The following is an 18,788-nucleotide window of genomic DNA, read 5'->3' as shown; positions in this document are numbered from 1 at the left end:
CCCTCCCCATGCAAAAGCATTACAGACTATTACCAGTGTTATTGGTTGTCCTCCATAACCTAATGGCAACACCCTATTGCTGAAGACACCATATACTTATATCATCAAACATGGAAAACCCGAGTTGATGCTCAACTAGATGCTTTATTTACTATGGATTAATCTTGACGACACTGGAAGGTACTCTGCACACTGCCAGAGGGGACAGGTATTCACCACTATCACCCGGCTATAAGCTACAACCCACAACAATGACCCGCCTGCAAAATATTCTGGGACAATAGTGGCACAAACGCTATGGAAGTAACCAATCAACCACCGTTTGATTTGGAACCAGTGCCCACTTTAATAGATGAAACTCATACCCCACACTGTTAAGGAGGCAGAGAACCTGAGGCTAAACAGGTCATAGGCCTGGGGGGAAACTCACTATAATTATTCTGATAGATTAGCATAGCACGACAAAGGCTCCAATGCCACATTGCTATGTTCACAGGTTGGTGCGTTGCTGCACCCTCATCAGAGACGCTTCTTCTTGCTGTAGATGGAAATCAACACAGAGACTGGCAACTGGACAACATACAGAGGGTGAGAGACTCTGAGGCACTCATCTCTGAGTGGGGGATGGCTGTATTACACTCCTCCTCTCAAGCCTCAGGGATCGATGTGGAAGAGGAGGCAGGAAGATTATAGGAGCCAGAGGTGATGTATGACTCCAAGGAAACAGCATTTTCCAGACACAACAGGACCAGTGCACATGTGAACTCACAGAGACTGTGACAGCATGAACAAGACAAGCTATGGAGTGCTCAGGAATAGTTGGCCAACACAAAGTAGACTAAATATTTGTTTGGTTTTTTTTTTTGTGTGTGTGTGTGTGCATGTGCCTTTGTTCGTTTATTAAAGAGAGAGAAAGAATATGGTGTAGAGTGGGTAGGAAGAGGGGATTCCTGGAAGAGTTGGGGGAAAGGAAAGAATATGACCAAAATATATTGTATGAAAACTTTTAAAAATAAATAAAGAAGAAAACATTTAAACTACATTTATTTGTTACATATGCACATGTGTGTCTCAAGGTGTACTCATGGAGGTCAGAAGACATGTTGGAGTTGGTTCTCTTCTTCTACTACATGGGGTCTTGGGATTTAACTCAGACTCTCAGTTTTGGGGGCAAGCATCTTTGTCTACTGGAACCATCTTGGTGGTTTCTGGAAATATTTTTTTAAGTAATATTTTTCATTAATTCTTTGACAACTTCCTATAGTATATCTTGATCATATACATTTCCAAAGTCTCCCTTCTCACTAGTCTCACATTCTCTCCCTGTAGAGAAAATGTTTTCTGTAACCTACTAAGTCCAGTTAGAGCTGCCTGTTGAGACATGGAGTGATTCTGTTGGCTTGACTCGGGTAGGTGACCACAGCTGCTCTGATTTCATGAGTGCAACAACTGTGTCCTATCTAGACATCAGACCCTGGAAAACACTCCTTCCCATCCTCTGACTTATACATTCTTTCTGCCCCTTCTTCCTTGGTGTTTTCTGTGCCTTGGGGTCGGGGGAATGCTGTCTAGATGTCCCATTTCCGGTCGACACTTAAGAGTCACTGACTGAATAGTGTTTTTGAAATGCTAGGACATCATCCACAGGACAAATGGAATTAAAAGTACGAGAACAACTCTTCTGTAACTCTTAGTTGTTTAAAATTTATGTCACAGGCCAGGTAATATCTGCTCCTCTGCAGGGTCAGCTCAGAGGGGTGCATCTCATCCCAGTCATGAGATGCAGTTGAGACCAAACCACCAGATGGCTAATCAGTGGTGCCTTCAGAGAATGTCCTTCAGAGGCAAGGGAAGAAGTTTTCAGAATCAAAATGCAACTCCTCAGGCATGGTAGCCTCTGCCTATAAATCCCAGCTCTTGGAAGGCTGACCTGAGGCAGGAGGATCATAAGTTTTAGACCATCCTGGGCTTCACAGCAAGACTCTGCCTCAAAGCCAACAGCAGAATGGAGTTTCTTGTGCCAGCCCTCCCCAAAATAATTCAAGCCAAGAGGTTATGGAGAGATGGTTCTTGTGTGTGGTGGCCTGTCACATAGGCGAACCTCCACTCATTGCCCACCTCTGTGTCAGAACTAACATTCTGTGACTAATAGATTTTAAAAGACCTTTGGAAATTAACTTAGTGGATTGGTATCTTCCACTAACCCAAACGCTAAGAGTGTCATCAGATAACATCTGATGATTCATAGGAGATCTTCCCCCATCTTGCTGTAATCACCTCTGGTGTATCCATGGATGCATTTCAAGCTTGCCTTGATTAACTATTTTCTTAGTTCTGTAAAACTATAAAATGTCTTAAAACTGCTTCCACGTTGGAACATTACCTTTTGGGAGACCTAAACGCATAATCCTGTGCTATGATCACGCATATAAGCTTCAGAATAAACTATGTTTTTTTTCTTCCTTTGAGGTAAGAGCTGTTTCTTTTGATGACAAGGACCACCCTTGATTCCTTCTTTTATTCTGTCTATATTTGATTCACACACAGGAATCTTTTATCTCAAGACTGAAGTGAAAAAAAATAGAATGTTGTAGAATACTATTTCAAGGTATGTTACTTTTCTTTATGCTCTGGAACATTTGTTTAATGATGCAAAGATGTGTTTGATTAAATAAAACTCACCTGCGGTCAAGAGGCTGCGTCAGCAACTAGCTGACAGGAAGTGGTAGGGAGGAGCCAGGTGAGAAAGGGTTTATAATAAGGAGAGATGAGGAGATGAGCTAATTGCTATTCAGCCTCTGAAGAGCAGAATTCCACCTTAACCTTTGAACCTTGAGTTCTTTAGAGGGAGAGAGGTTTAGTTAATTAAGTTCCCTTCATAGCTTTGCAAGAGTTGGAGCCTGAGGGAACAGATTCCCCTCCCGCTATGGCCCTTGCTACTGGGTAGTGGTGGAGTTACAGTTGCTGACTGGGACAGCTGTGGCTTAAAAGGCAGCACCCATTGAAAAAGGGACAACAGGAAATGCAATTGTCCCGGTAGGAATGAAGATATTCCAGTAAGACACTTGAGCCCCTCTTTTTGGCTCCTAAACTATAGAAACAACAGGCCCCAAGAAATTGGAATTTCCCCAGGAATATCATGCTGAGGCCATGTGGGGAGCCTGTGTAAGAAAGCTGTGACCTTACTGTGAACTATGGATGAGGCAGAGTTTGGAATGTTCTTCCCACAAGGTGGCCTTCTAGAAATAATTGCATAAACTATGATAAGTGGATGTACTGGACAGCAGGGACATGAAGGGAATGCCCTGGGACGTCCACATTATCTCTGTTAGTGGGAAAGGCGAAGGCCTGGGAGGGATAGTCTTGGCTCTTTTCACATGACCAAAGACGATAAGACGGAATGCCAAGTGTATATTCCCATGTTGTATTTATATTTGCTTAATCTCACTGTAAACTCACATGTAAAACATGTGCCTCATGTTGCTTTAATAATAAAGGAGCGAGAAGTACTTTGTTTGCATTACTCTTGAGTTCAAATACTTGGAGCACCCAGTTATCCAAGGAAGATCTGTGGCATATCCTTCAATCCACTGAGACTTCATCTTGCTGGTCGCTGCCCAAGCGGGTATAAAAGGTGGGTAAAGCCGGGCGGTGGTGGCGCAAGCCTTTAATCCCAGCACTCCGGAGGCAGAACCAGGCAGATCTCTGTGAGTTCTAGGCCAGCCTGGGCTACCAAGTGAGTTCCAGGAAAGGCGCAAAGCTACACAGACAAACCCTGTCTCGAAAAACCAAAAAAAAAAAAAAAAAAAAAGCCGGTAAAAGTCAGAAGCCTTGTGCCAGACATCAGAGATGCTTGTCTCCAACAAAGAGTTTTCACACAGTTCTGACACCCGACAGGAGAGGCTGGAGCCTAGAAAACGATGGTGGACCAGAACACACCTTGAGCTGGACTGCTTAGTTATACACACCTCCTGCCTTTCACTTAAACCCAAACCTCATGTCTGGACCCCAAAATTGGGCTTGGGTTGGCAGAGGCATGGGGTGGGAGTGATTGGGCCACTTTCTGTCTTTTCCTAAGATAGTCATATTAAATAAACCTCTCTTTCTGCTTTTGTTAGTTGTGTGGTGAATTAGGCTATGGAGGGTGAGTGTCTGAACCTGACTTTATTAAAGGCGAGGGTTGGAGATGGGGGGGGAGTGTAGAGCGGGGGAGGGGGCAGTGTCCAGATTCTTGACCTAATAACTAGTAATTTCAGATGTTCCCGTTGTTACCAGTGCTGCTGTGGGGACCCACAGAGGTTACTTAGTGAGATCTGAGCTTGCTTTACCCAGTAGGGATGCATTAAGGGATGGCTTGACCTTGTGTGGTTACCAGGTGTTTGGAAGGGTTGCACTTGGCTGTGCCAGGGGAGGTCTTTTGCCCCACCCCTTGGCGTTCCTGTGAAAAGCCCCTTTGAAGAGACAGAAGGGGCCGGTGGATATTGATCCAGGCCCTCCGTGGATCCTGTGTTTGTCTGTCTTCTCTCCCCTCTATCTTTCTACCTAGTATTTCTTATCCCTCTCTCCTCAAGAGTACCCTGGGGAAAAAGTGGGAGCTGGCCTCCCACAAGCTGCACCTCCAGCGTAGGTAGACACTACTAGTTTTTGTTTTGCTTTGTTTTCGTACTTCCCCACTGTTTGTTTGTTTGTTTTGGAGGGGGATGGTGTTGTACTACTTTCTGAGGAGCATCAGTGTTTATCATTCTTAGCCCTGCACCAGGAGCATTCAGACTCATGAATGGGCAGGGGGAGCGGGGACAGCAAGGCAATTCTTACTACAGTCCTTGAGGGGGCTCAGCAGATTTCCCCTCCTGCAAACTGCCTAGCTTGTGGGATCAAGCTCAGCCCGGGGGGGGGGGGGGGGGGGGGAATCACCGAGGTAAAGAATTCTCCACGCCCCGCCACCGCCAAGTCCAGAACCCCCTGGCGGGCTGTGGCTCCGTCTCCGCAGCGAGCGGCTGGCACGTCTCCTTTAAGAGCCGCCGAGTCCCCGTGACGTCAGGGCAGGAAGTGTTTGAGGAAGTGGCGCTGGGCTGGCTGCGTGGGGACCCTAAGTTTTCATGTCCTCTGTGGGTGTCGCTGGCGGCCCCGCGGCCCCTGGGGCAGGTGAGTCCCACGCGAGGGGCCGCTCGCGGCGCGTGGAAGGGCGCGCGCTGCGCCTCTTCCCCCCGGGGGGTTCTGTGGCTGCGGCGGCGATCGGTGGGGACCGGACCCGCCACCGGGCCACCGGGCCACCGGGCCCCGACAACTTTTATTTCTGAGCTAAACCAGAGTCTGTTTCCTTCCCTCACCTTGAAGGGCGGCAGCCGCTGCTGCACACACCCCCCCCCTCCCCCCGCCCCTCCACCTGCCGCTGTCCTCTGAACTTGTCCCTCTGAACTTGTCCTCTCTTCCTACTTGCTTCTAGAGTGAGCAGGGAGGGCATCGAGATGAGCTGGTCACCGTCCCTCCCCACCCAGACCTGTGGGGCCTGGGAAATGAAGGAACGCCTCGGGACCGGGGGATTTGGAAACGTCATCCGATGGCATAATCAGGTGAGGACTCTGGCCCCGGGGACAGTAGGTGGCCTTGCTTGGTGCTGCTTCTGTCGTGGCCGGTGTGGATGAGTGGGCTCCCTCCTGTTCTTGGCATAGTCTCATGGGAGAAGTAAGAAAGGGGGCCGCCAAGGGGAGGGGGGGGTCTGAGAGCTGCTAAACTGACATTTAAAAACCTTATTAGCCATGCTGCTTCAATAAGAAGAGTAAGCTGCCATTCTAAGTATTTCAAATTTTATGTCTACTAATACTAGACTAACATGTAATACATGGCATGCTGGTGGACGTTGTCGAATACAGTGTTAAAAGATGAGAGCAATAAAATATTTTAAATAACTTTTACATTTAAAATTTGTTTTTTAAGTAGTTGATGGTTCCGCGGTCTTTTGCAGTACTGTACTGAACAAAACACAAGAGTTACGGGTAATGGGTGAAGATGGGCAGCGCATGGGATGCCGAGTGATGTGGATTGATCTCTTTTTGGATCTGATTATATTCTCATTATGTTAGCCCTTAAGTGTCTGGCGTGAGTTTCTTGTGTTAGAAGTTTTTGTTCTCCCGAATGTTTTGGTTTGTCCTGGCGGTTTAAGTACACTGAAATTCTTTGCAAGACTCCCTTTAAGACACCTGTCTCCTATATGAGAGTTATTTTACGCAATTTGAATAATTAGTTGATAGTCATTCCTAAAGCATACAGTCACTTGTGGTATTTCTGTAGCTCCATCCATCCTTCTGCTGCAGACCACTTACTTCAGATCAGACATGATGTGTAACTGTCGAACTTGGGGATCACAGCCTGTGCCCTAAGCCACCTGTCCTAAATAAGCCAATTAAAAGAGTCAAATTAATAGTGGAAAGCAGGAGATGCCATCAATGCAGTCACATTGGGACGAGGGACAGAGAGACCCCGAAAACCTCCCAAGTCCGTCTTCAGGATCCTAAATGGGGTTAGGCTTAAGTAGAAGGCCAAGGATATTCACATCAAAGCAGCCCAGTGATCCAGCCTACCACTGACTCATTTTTGTCATCCTCTTAAGATTTTCTGAGAATTTGTTACAAATCTCTTCTCCAGAAGACAAATCCTCCTCCTGGGTGGTGCCTATTCCTTTCCCAACATGAAATTTCTGGGGAAATTCATATCTTTTTGGGGTTCAATGTCTCTCTCTTTCTCTCTCTCTCTCTCTCTTTTTTTTTTTCTGGTTTTTCGAGACAGGGTTTCTCTGTGTAGCTTTGTGCTTTTCCTGGAACTCATTCTGTAGCCCAGTCTGGCCTGGAACTCACAGAGATCCGCCTGCCAGTGCTGGGATTAAAGGCATGTGCCACCACTGCCCAGCTTGAAAGTGTCTCTTTAGAGTATCTTCATTTCTGCCTGGCCAGTTCTGGGACCTGCTGATGGACCCAGGAGGGTGCTCTCCAGAGGCACGTTTTTACTTTGTATTTTTTGGAATTCCAGTCTTGGGTAACACTTGAGATACATAACCAAAATTGGAAGCCACCCTTAGAATCCTTCCTAAACAGCTCCAATTAAGGTCTTGACTCAGAAGTGAGTGGTCCAGGTGAGAGACTAGCCTGGCTGATGGTGGTGATGATGGCGAGAAGTGGGCAGATTTAAGATTCATTTCGGAGTAAAATGAACAGGACTTGGCTGGGTTAGAGGGCATAGGGGGTCGGAGTTGGGGAGGGGGAGTCTGGCTAACGTCCTGCTGTCAGAAGAACCTGCCTGTAGCCCTCTGACGTCCTCATGGGATGATCCTCAGGGAAAGCCAGGGGGCTGCTTTGGATGCGTAGAAGCAATCTTTAATCCACAGCTGAGATCAGAAGATGCAGCGTGTTTTCCGTTGGATGTGCCGCTGCATTGAAGAATGCAGCTAAGATGTGGTAGTTGAACTTTGCATCAGGCTTCTTCCTGCTACGTCACCTGCTTTCTCTTGTCTGTAAGCAAGAGAATACATGTAGCTGTCCCAGGAGTGCCCAAGTCAGAAGTGCTGCCCAAGAACCAGGGTCATTGCTGTAAACCTACTGCATGCCAACCTCAGGCGTCTTCCGAGCGGGTTTCGTTTTACATTAAGCCGCTGCTCAGTGCATCAGTCTTATCTTACAAGCCTCACTTCCAGGGTGGACAGCTCTAATTCCCATTGTGTAGCCAAGGAAACAGAAGCCCAGGGGACTTAGGTAATACGCAGAAACGTGTTAACGTTACATCTATTTGGATCCAGACCGTATACCCCCACCCTGGCTTCTCCAGGTTGGAACTCGAGTTTAGGACACGCCCAGCACATTCCCAGTTATTTTGGAGGCACTATTTGGTTCTTTACAGTCAATCCAAGCCATTTCTGAAGCACTAAGGAGAAAGGAAGAGGTGCTTGAATCTGTATTCCCCAGGAAAAAGAGCAGTGTAGCGATGACCCTACTCCAGTCCCCTTGGCTCCTGATTTCCCCCCACGGCGTGGGCTTGACAGTCTTTGCTACATCGGAACACCCCTAAGTCTCCCAGCTCAGGGCCCAGCACAAACTATTTGTGGTTCAGGTAGTCCAATGTTTTCAGAAGACCTTGAGATATAAAGAGAGAGGAAAAAGATCCAACTCCAGGGGCCTCAGCCTGCAACTCCTTTTGAGGGGAGGGAGGGGAAGGAGGCACAGTCTCATAATCACACAGAACGTGGTTGGGATTCTGACTGTCACTTGCCACATTGTTGGATTTGGGGCACAACCTCTGGTGTGGATTCTCAGCATGACTGGAAAGACGTGAGGCAAATCCCTGTGGAAATGTCTCAGGATCTTTTGCAAATATTACATCGTCTGTATGATCTAAGCGGGAGGAGGCTAGCCAGTCTGGAGGACCCGTGTGAGGATGACAGGAAGTAGTGAACGTGCTGGCTGTTAGAAGGCAAGGTGTTAGCAGTTATTCCTCCTACAAGGCAGTGCTAACCTTTACTGATAAGGCTAAGATCACTCTGTTTGCCTCCGTGTTTTAATGTGTGATCTTGGAACTCGGGTCCTTAAGGACCTGCTGGGCATGACCCTGAGCTCCATGCAGGCAAATAAAGAGAAGACACTGTCCTTAATTTGTCTTTACTCACACTGAATGAATTCTTAGAAATATGACTAAGTCTAGATTTAAGTGCTCATGTGTGAAAGTGATAATGACTACTGCTTATCAAGAATATTATGTGTCAGCGAGGCATGGTGGCACATGCTTTTAACCCCAGCACTTGCAACGCAAGAGGCAGAGGCAGGTGGATCTTTGTCAGTTTGAGGCCAGCCTAGTCTACATAGTGAGTTCCAGGACAGCCAGGGCTACACAGTGAGACGCTGTCTCAAAACAAAACGTCATGCTAGCTGGGCCAGATGCTCTCTCCATAGTCTCTTGCTTGCTCAGCAGCAAGGGAAGACTTTGAGGAAATGGAACTTCGTCAGGTTCTTGAGAGGAAGTGGACTTTAGGTGGCCTGTGAGGAAACAAGGCGATTACGTGGGTAGAGCATCATCTAAGGAAATGATTGATAGTTTCAGACTTTGCCCAGGCCTTCCTATGGATCGGACCCTGCATTTCATTTTAGTTGGCATCACTGGATGGGTGGAGTTTTTTCTCCATCTGTGGATGAAGAGCCAAAGGTCTAAGGGATTCAGTGCTGCGTATTTACTTTGCTCAAGGAGACGGCAACATGTTTGTCCCTTGAGTCTGTTCCCGACATCTGTGGGCAAGATTGGAGGCCACTGTGTCGTTTTGTGTCTGCACTTCGGGAAGACTGGAGAAGTTGTAGCCCTTTCTCATGTATCACTTGGTACGTCAGGGATAAAGATGCATCTAACGCTTTTTTTTTTAATTATTTTATTTTTGAGATTATAATATAATTACATCATTTCCCTTTTCCTTCCTCCAACTTCCCTCATATACCCCTTCTTGCTCTTTTTGAAATTCATGGCCTCCTTTCTCATTAATTATTGTTATATACCTATCTGTATATCGATATACATATATGTTCATAAATACAACTTGCTCGGTCTGTATAATGATATATGTATATAGATATAGATACACACACACACACACACACACACACACACATATATGTATGTTTTCAGGGCTGACAATTAGGTATTGGATAACCAATTGGCGTGGTCTTCCCTGGGGAAGACTATCTGAGCGTTCCTTAGCTGCCTGTAGTTGTTCGTGTAGGTTTGAGGCCTCCTAGGCTTTCCCCTGTCCACGTTAGCACGTCTTTTCTTTTTGTTCTCGGTCAGCTCACGTGCAGGCAGTCTTGTTGGTAGGATTTTATTGGTGTAACTTCTGACATCCCTAGGAGACATAATCTCCCAGCAAACCCCCCAGTTCCTCTGGCTCTCACCACCTTTCCTCCTCCTCTGCAACGATCCCTGAGCTTGAGGTGCAGGGGTTGTGTTGTCCATGTGTCCCAGACCTTCACTTTTAAGTGCTCATTTGAGAATTTTGTACAGTGTCTTTTGATCGTACTCAACTTCTGTCTCCCGACTCTGACCAGCTCCCTCCCTCCCCACCCCCCCCCACCTAGCTTTCCTTTTTTTTTTTGTGCCTCCTCCCCCTCCCACCCAGGTGTGGTTGACCTATCACAGAACATCCCCTTAAAGAGAACTTATTCTCCCTCTCTAAGCATCTATGAACTGCCTAGCTAGGGGTGGTGGGACTTACTGCCTCCCTCCTTCTCCAAGCTCGGATTTCCCCTGGCTTGGGCCTGTGCCTGCTCCCATAACTGCCCTGAGTTCATCTCTTTGGTTCAGAAAACACTGTTTTGTTGTAGTCACCCACAATCTCTGCCTCTTACAATCTTTCCCAGATGATCCCGGAGTTTCGGGAGGAGGGGTGTGATACAGATGTCTCATTTAGGGCTGAGCATTCCACAGTCTCTTCACTTTGACCGGTTGTGGACCTTTGTGTTAAATGCCATTCACTGCATATAGAATAGAAACTTCTCTGATGAAGGTTGAGTAACGCACTGGTCTGGGTCTCCAGGACACATGTGGTAGCTAGTGCCTCCGTACCTTTTCCTCCCCAGCCTCAGTCCCATCTATGAACTCCTTCTGGGCCCGGTTTCTTTTCTTTTCCTGAAACAATGGTCTTGGGCAGGATCTGAGAAAGAGCTCCCTATCATACGACCGGCTCCCTGTCACACTGTTGTGGTGGTATTCTAATTGTACTGAAATGTGATTTTGATTGTATGTTAATAAATAAAGTTGCCCGGGGGTCAGAGCTATTAGAGCCATAGCAAGAGTGTGGCGGTGGTGGCACACGCCTTTAATCCCATAGATCTCTGTGTGTTCAGGGATACAGCCAGCATTGGAGACATATGCCTTTAAGACCTGGGGGGCTGTACAGACAGTGACGAGGCAGTCACGTGTTTGGGTTTACAACCAATGAGAAGGCAGAACAAAATACTTAAAAAGACGAACAGACAGGATATAGCTCTCTTTCGGGAAGCTGGGACACCGCAGGAGGAAGGGTGAGATTTTAGCTCTGAGCTCTGACCTCTCGGCTTTCTCTTTTACATTGTTTCTGTGTTTCTTATTTAATGAGACTGTTGGATACATCTATACACTGTGGCTGCTTGGATGGTTGTAAGTGATCAGGCTCCCTGGAATAAAGTTCTAAGGGGAGTTGTGAGCCTTCTGTGAGATTCCCTGGATCATTAGGAGGCTGACTACAGGGACTTGGGTGACTCTTCTGTTTTCTCTTAGATTGGCCTTTGTACAGTCACCTTCTGAATATGTCTCTTTACTCTCTGCCTTCTTCAGGTTTTATAATGCATGGATATACACAAGGTTTGTGCTCTTGTGTAAAAGGCAAAGAACAGCAAACTCTAAGGACCTCAAAAAATCAGCTATGTTCAATATAGACAATACAATTGGCCCTTTCCCTTTTATTGAGAATATAGACCATTTTAAAATTGTATTCTACTTAAGGAGTCTACTTACTCTCAAGTTGGAGATATTCCTAGTTTGGTTTCTGTTGCTGTGATAGCCACTATGACCAAAACCAACTTAGGAAGGAAAAGGTTTATGTGGCTTCCAGGTCCTTCATGAAGAGAAGCCGAGACAGGAACCTGGAGGCAGAGACTGTAGAGAAACACCACTTACTGCCTTGCTTTCCATAGCTTGCCCAGCCTTTCTTATAAAGCCCAGGGCCACCTGCCCAGGGGCAACACCGTCCGCAGTGGGTTGGACCCTCGCACATCAGTTATTAATCAAGAAAATGTCCCACAGGCTTCCCTGTAGGCAATTAGATGGGGACAGTTCTTTATCTAAGGTTCCCAGATGACTCTAGCTTATGTCAAATTGGCAAAACAAAAGACATTTAACCAGCCCAGAAATAGAATTCAAGCCAGGTTTGGCTTTCTGAACTAAGATTCTTGATCTAGGGATTCTGGGTAAAATAAAATCATTTATTGCTATGTGAATTTTCCTGCCAACAAGCACATTCCCAGTGTTCGTATTCCAGAACAAAAATAATAGACAACTGTAGGAGGGAAAGTTTGTTTCTATCTCAGACGTTGCCAGGCCTCAGACGTTAGGGTTCCCCTACAACTCCAGGGCTCACCTGAGCTGACACAGGCAGTTCTAGTCTCCGTGAGTTAACTGTTTTCGTTTTTAGGTTTGGAGAGTAAAGGCTGTTCTCACATCTGTATTCTTCAGTGTCCTTGTGTAGGTTATCTTGGCTTTTGGGTTGAGCCAGCCGACAACTGGGCATTAGCGCCAGTGTTTACACCCGGCAAGAGATTACAGTCGCCCAATGAGTAGCCAGACAAGTTTACCTAATCACAGGGGGTCTGCTCACTTGCCATGTAGTTTGTGTAGAGAGTGTCCTCCTTCCCCAAAGGTGTCCATACCTTAGTCTCCTGCTTCTTTGAGATTGCGTGGTAAGGGAGAATCTAGCTCTGTTAATCACCTGCCTAGTTTACGTGGGTGAGCCCAGCATCATTACCTCAGTCCTGAAAAAGAGGAAAAGGAGGCAGGAGAGTCAGTGTCAGACTGATACTGGGTGAGCAAGATGTAGTTGGCCGTTAGTGGGTTTGAGGATGAGGTAAAGGGCCATAAGCCCAAAAATATGCCTAAGCTTGGCTTCAAGATCATGGATGACCTCCTGGAGCCAGCAGAAGAGAACAGAGCTCTGCTGGTACCTTGATTATTGACTAGGAAAACTCGCAGTAGACTTCTGATATACAGAGCTGTAAGATTGTGTTGCTTTAAGCAGCTGGGTTTATGGCTAATTTGTGACAACCGTCATAGGAAAACAACACACTGCTCTGTGTGTTAAAAGTTAGAGATGTGCAGACTTTTCAGTCTTCCATCCTAGACTCTGTCATCCTCTGGTAGCATACATGAATTACAGCATCTTTGTGTGACCATAGACCCGCTAAAGCACCGGTTACAGCAGTGTGCAAACACATTGCATGAAAGAGTGCCGTTTACAGCGGTGTGCAGAAGCATTGCATGAAGGAGCATCGGTTACAGCAGTGTGCAGAAGCATTGCATGAAGGAGCACCAGTTACAGCAGTGTGCAGAAGCATTGCATGAAGGAGCACCGGTTACAGCAGCGTGCAGAAGCATTGCATGAAGGAGCACCGGTTACAGTGGTTTGCAGAAGCATTGCATGAAGGAGCACCAGTTACAGCGGTGTGCAGACACATTGCATGAAGGAGCACCAGTTACAGCGGCATGCAGAAGCATTGCATGAAGGAGCACCGGTTACAGCAGTGTGCAGAAGCATTGCATGAAGGAGCGCCAGTTACAGCAGTGTGCAGACACATTGCATGCAGGAGCGCCGGTTACAGCAGCGTGCAGAAGCATTGTATGAAGGAGCACCGGTTACAGCAGTGTGCAGACGCATTGCTTGAAGGAGTGTCTGCACCCGCACTCCTCTGTACTACGGCTTGGCCTCCCGCTTCTCTCTCATCTGTAGAACTCCGCTTTCCACAAGCCCAGGCTTCTCCGGAGATTCTCCCTGACTGAAAGCCAGTGTAGAGTTCTTGAGGCTGGGTAGTTTATTTTTAATGGTAAGAATAATCTTACCGAAGTGAATAAAAATCATCTTCCAAGCATTTGGGAAATAATTTAATATAGATTTTGGGAGGAATATGTTTCTTTTTAAAATAATTTTAAATGTATTATTTGACACTTTTGGATCATATCATCTCCATTACCTTCTCTTATCCCTCCTCCCACTGAACCCCTCTTACCGACACACCCCCCTGCTTCCGTGTCTTGGAGGTGTGTATGGTCCATCGGATTTAATTAGGGGTTCCTATGTGAGCACAGGTGGGGTGTGAAGCTGAGGTCAAGGTTCTGACACTTGGTGAGAGTTTTCTCACTGCGCCGTCACTTGGTGGAAGGACAAAGGCCTCTACGTGATGACGTCTCACCCATAGCTGCCTTACGACCCGATCAGCTCTCGGGAGTCTCACCTCTTAATACTGTTACAGAAGTAATTAAATGTCAACATTCCAGCCTTAGCATACAGCATTGGTTGGATTTGCTGTTGCTGAAACTACCCTAGAACTGGGCAAAAAAAAATATATATATATATATATTTGAATCTAAACACTAATAGGAAGTGAAACTGAAAACTAAGCTCCAGTCAGTTTGCGAATGGGCAGACCACTTGGAAACTCATGATCTCGAGGTATGGCATTTTCCGAGCTGTGGCCTTGGAGAATGTACATCGGCTAGAGAAATGCTTTTCTAATATGGCTTCTCACTCTCCAAGACCGTAGATGGACTTCTCCCTGGGTTTGAGTATGTAGCCACGGTGATTGATTCAGCCTCAGGAGGAGCTACAATATGAAAAGGAAGTCAGCTCTTCAGAGAGAGCCTTGAAATCCTGGCTAAAAGTCAAGATTCTGACAGACAGAAAAGGAAAGGGCGATGTGGGGACAGAGCCCAGTTAGCGACGCCACCTCCTGTGAGCTGGCCTGTTGAAGTCACAGAAGGGGACAGATAGCTACAGCATGAATGGACTATGGAGATGTGTCTTTAAGTGATAAGGTCAGTCTAAAATTATACATGTGTGACTCAATTTACATGGAATGTCCGAATCGTGAAATCCATACAGGCAGCAGTAGGTGGGTGTTGTCTGGGGCTACAGAGACTCCAGGGAAGATGGGAAGTGACTTGTACTTCCCATGGCGTGGGGTTTGTGGGTGGGGACCCTGCCCCGACATTCGTCATTATTTTGGTTGTATACTTAGAAGATAGCAGGAAACTAGGTGTGGAGATTGCTGCGTTTTGGATAACTCAAGCACCAGTTTCGGACTACAAACAGATCTGAGAATACTTGGGAGGTTTTGTAATATTTGTGCTCGGGCATTAGAGTGGTAATGAACACCACCATCCATTCCTGAAGCTTTCAGGCTGACTTGTTGATCGGTGACCACATTTAGACAACTGCCCCGCTGTGTCTGGAGATTTCCGTTTTCATTCTCTTACCAGGTAGTCTGAGCCCTTGTGGGAGTTTGGGCCGCTGGGACAAATACGAGGCAAGCTGGATCCTAACGACAGCCACCTACACACTGGGAGGTCCTGCCGCAGGTCCCTGCGTGTCATTTTAAGCCCCACTCATTCAAGTGTGTGAATTCCACACTTACAAGATAGAGGATCCTTTTCATAACACGTACAAGTGAGGAAAATGGTCTCTGGGGCCTCTAGGACCTCCTTCACAGGGGCTGACAGTATTATCTGTGTTGACTGTAGTTGATTTTGAAGGTCTTTAGAGGTTTCAGTCCTTTGCCTTTTATATATGGAAGCAGAAATCTTGTGTGTGGAAAATAACCCACCATCAGTTTTGAAGGAGTGAGTTTTTATTTTAAGTCTGTAGCAAGCAAAAGCGGAAGGACAAACAGAAATAGCATGCAGCTAGACAGCGAAGCACCATCGAATTGGGCGCTTAGAACATTCAGAGGACATTCCCGAGCAGTCCAGTTGGCAGCACACACTAAAGCCTCGTCAGGTAGGTGATTACATCAGCCATCAGAAATCCACTGGGGAAGCCCCTGCCGAAATGGTCGTGCTAGAGTTCCCAGATGAGAAATTCCCAGGCAGAACAGAACATTCTTTCCATGGATAAACTTCTACTTTCCTGTTCCCACTGTAGGCGTTTTTAGAGCAATAGATTGTAGTAATCTCTGTCGGAAAGGATTTCTCTTTCTAGCTGTTCCCAGCAAACTGGCTGGTGTCACTGTGAATGGGGAATACTGATAACTGTTGTCCTTCAGCCTTCCTCGAGGCCGCCACTTTAGTCTCCAGGACACGTCATACCAGGGCGTCTCTGTGCTGCTCCTGCCAAAACCATAGACTCTGAACCCTCCCAACCTTCATGTTCAAAGGACTCCTTTGTGTACCAGCAGAAAGGCACCTGTTAACCAAAGGAACCAGTCACCCAGCTCATTAGTCACGAAATATTGATTTTCCCATTGCAGAGACCACAGTGTGGTTGAGAATGTACTTCAGTTGGTAGAGCGCTTGCCCAGTGTTCACAAAGCCCTAGGATTGATCCCTGTATGAGCTGCACAGTGTGGTCCATGCACACCTGTAATCCTAGCCCTTGGGAGGAAGGAATCAGGAGGATCAGAAGTCCAATGTCGTCCTTGTAGCCATAGTGATGATCAGTCCGGCCTGGGGTTCGTGAGACATTCTAAAGTAAATAAGTGTGTAAACTGACGGTGAAGCCGAGCTTCCGAAGAGAGAGCGTATGCATCATGCTTAGGACTGTCCTCTTGTGAAGCTGCCAGATACCCGCTGTGGGCTGTCTGTCTGTCTGTGTGATGTTGCTACATCCTCATCTTCATTCACTGAATCGGGGCAGGTCAGTGTTCCTGTTTCATAAAGACACGGTCTCTGCATGGTTTACCCAGAGGTTGCAGAGCTGGTGAAAGAAGGTGGAGTTTGAGCTGTGTCCCATTGACTACCCGGTCCTTGTCTTGTCTCTGAAGAGAGAAAACTCCTGCACGAAGTAATGGAGACACCCACTGTGCCAGTATTAAGTCAAATCACACGCAAGTGCCATTTTTATATGTGAAACTGGCCAGTCACCAACAATGCCTTGTGGTTTAGCCTAATATGGCAACGAATGGGATATGGAGAGAGCCGTCCCTGGACAGGAATTTGCTACAGAGGTTTTGTGGCGGGTACAGGGACAGAGCAGGCTTGGAGGATTGGTGTCCCTGGTTGGGGAGAGGAAGCAAGCGAGCCGTGATGTGGGGACGCGGAAGAGAGCAGCCAGGCTCTCCGCTTGTTCTTCAGGGCGTCTGTGTGGCCGGCAGGGCTCCGTGGTGCTCGGGTGTTTGGGGGTTAATTGTTCTGATACCTAGTGTGCCCTCTCTGTAGGCGACAGGCGAACAGATTGCCATCAAGCAGTGCCGACAGGAACTCAGCCCGAAGAACAGAGATCGCTGGTGCCTAGAGATCCAGATCATGAGAAGGTGAGGGCCTGGGCCCATATCTGGGGGCGCCACTCCCACAGCCCTGCCAGGCTGGAAGGGAAACCACAGCACGTTCTACCTGCTGTGTCTAGAAAAGAATCCTAAGTCTCTTCCAACACTGCCCGGGCTGCCCCGAGAGGCGACTGTCCTCACGGCTTCTAAAGGAGTAACATTTAAACACTACATTGACTTTGTGGTCAATTCTGTTACATTAAATTTAAGATAGTCGTCATAGCTAGGCATGGTGGTGTGTTCCTGTAGGTGCAGCTACTTGGGAGGCTGGACACAGGAGGAATAGTTGAGCCTAGGAATTTGAGACCAGCATAGGCAACATAAGACCCTGTCAAAAATTACTCAAGTAATTAAGTTAATGAAAACAGTCAATCATGATAAGTTTTTATATTTCAACGAAAATCCTTGTTTTCCCTATGTTTCTAATTCCAGAGTGGCATGTGACCCTCTGCTGCTGTTTGCTCTCTGTGGATATTCACACAGTGTGGAGATAGGATCTCTCTGTCCTGGGTGGATGCTTATCCTCCCACCTGGTGAGACCTGTAGATGAGCACTGTGAGAGTTAGCTCACTTCTTTCATTTTTTAAAAAGTATTTCATTTTTATGTGTATGAGTTTTGCCTACATCTGTCTGTGTCCCTCATGCATGCTTGGCGCCTGAGGGGGCCAGAGGGGAAGCTGGATCCGCTGAAACTGGAGTTGAGAGACAGTTGTACCCCAGCATTCAGGTGCTGGGGCTCAAACCCAGGTCCTCTGGAAGAGCCCCGTGGTCTTAACTACAGAGAGAGAGAGCAGTTGTCTCCTTCATCAATGAATCAATGAATGGTCACATGCATGTTACATCATCCCTCCCCTTCAATGGCATGAGGTCCCTGTCGCCACCTGTCAGAAGCAATCTTACAGTACAAGGAAAACTTGAAATCGGACCCTTTAAGGACGATTAAATGATACATGATATGCTTGTAGGGAGTTTTGAAGGCTAAGGAAGGCTGAGTAAATGCATGTTAACTTACTGAGTACCAGGTAAGTCTCCCATTCCTGGACCCCCATCTTCTCCTGTTTGATTAGCAAGGGGACTGGTTATTCTGTGCTTTGTTGGAAGGTGAGATCAGCTGAGATGTGGAACAAGGGGACTGGATTTGAACTGAAGTTTGAATGCTTATTGGTTTCCCCTCTTTCTAGGCTGAACCATCCCAATGTGGTGGCTGCCCGGGATGTCCCAGAGGGGATGCAGAACTTGGCACCCAATGATTTGCCTCTACTGGCCATGGAGTACTGCCAAGGAGGAGATCTCCGAAGAGTGAGTCTTCCTGGGTTGTGAGATGTAGGTCCATCTAGGCAGGGCTGGGACGCTGGGAGGGGAGAAACAGAGAGACCATTCACCATCATCCAGCAAACTCAAGGAGTCAGTGAACTAACTTGGTCTACACGGACTCCCTCTTCGATGCCGCCTTTGGGGTGGTTTCTGTATGTGTAAATCTAAAGGCTGAGTCGGAAGTGCCTGCAAGTAAGCTGAAGACGCACTGTGTCACATGACCATTAACGTGACAAGGAAGAGTACCATCAGACCTGGACCACAGGGAAGAAACAGAATGAAGTCTCAACACAAACTTTTCCCCCTCTGGCATGTTAGGGCCACTGCAAGCTTTTGGGGGTCAGCATCTGTGCTGTCCAATGGGGAGAGACTTTCTTTTGGGGTCAGCATCACTGCTGTCCAATGGGGAGCGACTTTCTTCACAGACGTGACCATGCTCCTCAG

General features: G+C 47.1%; 1 protein-coding gene across 2 annotated transcripts in view; it reads left to right on the top strand.

The window, feature by feature from the left end:
• Nucleotides 1-5,041: 5,041 nt before the first annotated feature.
• Ikbkb (inhibitor of nuclear factor kappa B kinase subunit beta) overlaps nt 5,042-18,788 on the top strand; it is a 55,461-nt gene continuing 41,714 nt past the window's right edge. Inside the window, exons 1-4 of one of the 2 annotated variants that reach the window (XM_028887792.2) lie at nt 5,042-5,145; nt 5,447-5,573; nt 16,924-17,018; nt 18,212-18,329. In XM_028887792.2, the coding sequence (XP_028743625.1) occupies nt 5,469-5,573; nt 16,924-17,018; nt 18,212-18,329 (318 nt within the window). In that variant the 5' untranslated portion in view covers nt 5,042-5,145; nt 5,447-5,468. Of the gene's footprint in view, nt 5,146-5,446; nt 5,574-16,923; nt 17,019-17,462; nt 17,564-18,211; nt 18,330-18,788 lie in introns of those variants that run through there. The other variant, XM_028887793.2, reaches the window with a different exon arrangement.

The sequence above is a fragment of the Peromyscus leucopus genome, chromosome 17 (genome assembly GCF_004664715.2).
Source record: "Peromyscus leucopus breed LL Stock chromosome 17, UCI_PerLeu_2.1, whole genome shotgun sequence".
Lineage (NCBI taxonomy): Eukaryota > Metazoa > Chordata > Mammalia > Rodentia > Cricetidae > Peromyscus > Peromyscus leucopus.
Note: the sequence above shows the minus strand (reverse complement) of the source record. Positions and strands in the feature narration are given on the sequence as shown.